Source organism: Drosophila willistoni (assembly GCF_018902025.1).
Source record: "Drosophila willistoni isolate 14030-0811.24 chromosome 2R unlocalized genomic scaffold, UCI_dwil_1.1 Seg167, whole genome shotgun sequence".
NCBI lineage: Eukaryota > Metazoa > Arthropoda > Insecta > Diptera > Drosophilidae > Drosophila > Drosophila willistoni.
In genome coordinates this window covers 10,183,794-10,186,340 of record NW_025814050.1, presented here as the reverse complement: position 1 = coordinate 10,186,340, position 2,547 = coordinate 10,183,794, and the positions used below count along the sequence as shown (strand labels likewise).

Here is a 2,547-nt window from a genome sequence, read left to right as displayed (position 1 = left end):
ATTTGATAAGGTATATGTTTGTATATTGCTTTAACTGCAGAATTGAGGTTTAGTTTTTAGTGACTGATTTTAGATAGGCTTTCTGGTATTTCCCAAAAAAAATACATACAAATCGAAAGAAATAAGCTAATTTGTTCAAGTGTTTCATATAAATCATTCATTCGTGCTTTAGCAATCTATATTATGACATTTTGCCATAAGACATTTTAATCTTTTGTTTATTTTTAGGTTTCCCAAGGTTTTGTTAGAGATCTATAAGAAATTTATGTTTTCTCATAACAGAATAATCGAATGAGTAATTAATTAAGGATCGAAATTTAGTTTTATAAATCAAAGTTCTCTTTTTGAATATGAGAAATAATTTGGTCTCCAGTAAGAAATATTTTAAAAAATACCCTGCACAAGCTGATAAGAAGAAACCTAGACTCCGAAATATTTTTGGCCTGAAAATAGACTTCTTAATTATCAACAAGTAAACCATGAAAAGATAACTAAAATAGCTCAGCAATTTCTCTTTGCAATTATTTTCAGACTTTAGTCAAACTAAAATTTTTTAAAACTATTTTTCAATTGGTTTGACTGTTTTGCAAATTTTTAGACCAAAGAGTATTTTATAGGTTTATTTATACATTTTTTTATTTTATCGCTTCCGATATAATATTTTATCTTATCTAATCAAATGATTCTTTCTTTGGTCGCAGACACTTTTAGTCACTTTCAAAGGTCACCAAGGGGTGGGCGCACTTGCTCTTTGTCTGGGCAATTTGCTTTCATGACTTGCAAAGAAAATTTCAGAGTTTTGGAATTCCAGTTACTGGGGGAGGGACGTCATGTGATTATGATAAGCGAATTATTGCATAAAATGGCCACGTAATCAATCATTTATAGATGTGAGTGTGGCAGTCAGATTGATGATTGAGAATTGCCAATTGCCTGCCTGGAATTGTTGAATGTTCAAATGTTGTCCGGATATCAACAGATATACCATTTCGTCTGATGGCAACATTTTTCTGTTGACATAGTCAAACCATTCCATTCCATTCGAGGGAATCTGTTTTCCCACGTTCATATCCTCTTACACATTGTTTCCGCTTTCTCTTTCTCATTCTGTGTGTGCGCATGTGTGTGTGAGTATTTGATTCAATGTCTTTGTTCGTTCAGTAAACATTCTGCGACTGTGCCTGCGCCCTGTCCTGGTCTTGGACCTGACCAGCTTTGCCATTGAGCAGCAGATTTCTTTTGTCCCGACTTAAACGACCGCGTGCCTCCATATATTTCTCATGGACCAGCTCATACAGCTCCTGCTGAAAGTAACCATGCTGCGGCTCCGCATCCTTGTAGCCACGTCGTATTTGCTTATCCCGCTGGCGAAACTCACGCCACAGCATCTGCAACTGTAGCCACTTTTTGGCAATGAACTCCAGAGTTTTGCGCTCGAATGGTGTCTTTCGGTAGTTGGAAATGGCATGAAAGATGAAATTTGCATTGATTTGTTGCTGCAATGCCAATTGATCCAGAGCCAGGAGGCATTTGAGCGAAACTGCAGGCGGCCCACTCTGTAATCCCTGTTGACCATCTTCCTCAAGTTTTACCATCTCGTAACTTGCGCTCAGCTTTAATGTGGCTATTTTGGGCATCCTTTGCGTTTCTTCTTTCACTTGCTCGAAAATATTTCAAGTTGATTTATGTTCTTTGTATTTGTTTAATTTTTTTCATCGGCCCAACAATAAGCGTCAGTATTTAGTTAACTGCTCATACTAAATCGTTGTGGTAATTTTGCAGTGCTTTTGTAGTCCAAAATGAAAAAGTTGATAAAACGCATACACTATCACGATTGTTGGAAATCACCTTTGTTTTTGGTGAAGTGATAAGAGATGGGTTTTTTTGGACTTTCAATAGAGTGGAGCATACGTAAGAGTGACGTAGCAAATTAGCTCAAAGTGACTTTAATGAAACATTAGAAATTTCTTAATATATGTTATCACAAACAACTTAACACGAGACACTAACTATAATTCATTTGTTTGGGTTTTCTTCTTATATGTTACATTGATAACAGAAAAAAGCTTGCAATCAATTCATTGCCTCTTCATTTTGAGTTGGAGCACTTAAGTAGGTACTACATTAATTATCTATAAATTTTATCTCGGCTTACAATCCCTTGCTATAAATTTAATAGCTTTAGAAGTTACCACAGATGACAAGTAATAGGGCCAACAATAAATAATTTCATTACAATAGGCTATAAATATTAAAAAATAATACAGAGAGCAAGAGATTGTGTAAAGGCAATTTTCATTTCCTATTTGCAAGAAATGACGAATAAGTTTAGATCATATAAACGATTACTATAAGTGTGTGTGGGGAATACCTGAAAGTACTCGAAAAAAAGTACAAGTCCGATAAGATAACATGAACAGACCAAAAATAAAAACTAAGACAAAGGCCCAATAAAAAAGAAAGCCAATTACAATTTGAGCTTTATCAATTAGATACTAATTTTGAAAGCAATCTGCAAATAAATGTTAAACCAATTTATTTAGCTAA

At 34.5% G+C, this 2,547-nt stretch overlaps 1 protein-coding gene across 1 annotated transcript; it reads right to left on the bottom strand.

Annotated features, from left to right (window-relative positions):
- Positions 1-650: 650 nt before the first annotated feature.
- LOC6644105 lies at positions 651-1,719 on the bottom strand. Its single transcript, XM_002067177.4, has one exon. The coding sequence runs from the start codon at positions 1,635-1,637 to the stop codon at positions 1,158-1,160; it is 480 nt and encodes a 159-aa protein (XP_002067213.3). The 5' UTR covers positions 1,638-1,719; the 3' UTR covers positions 651-1,157.
- Positions 1,720-2,547: the final 828 nt, after the last annotated feature.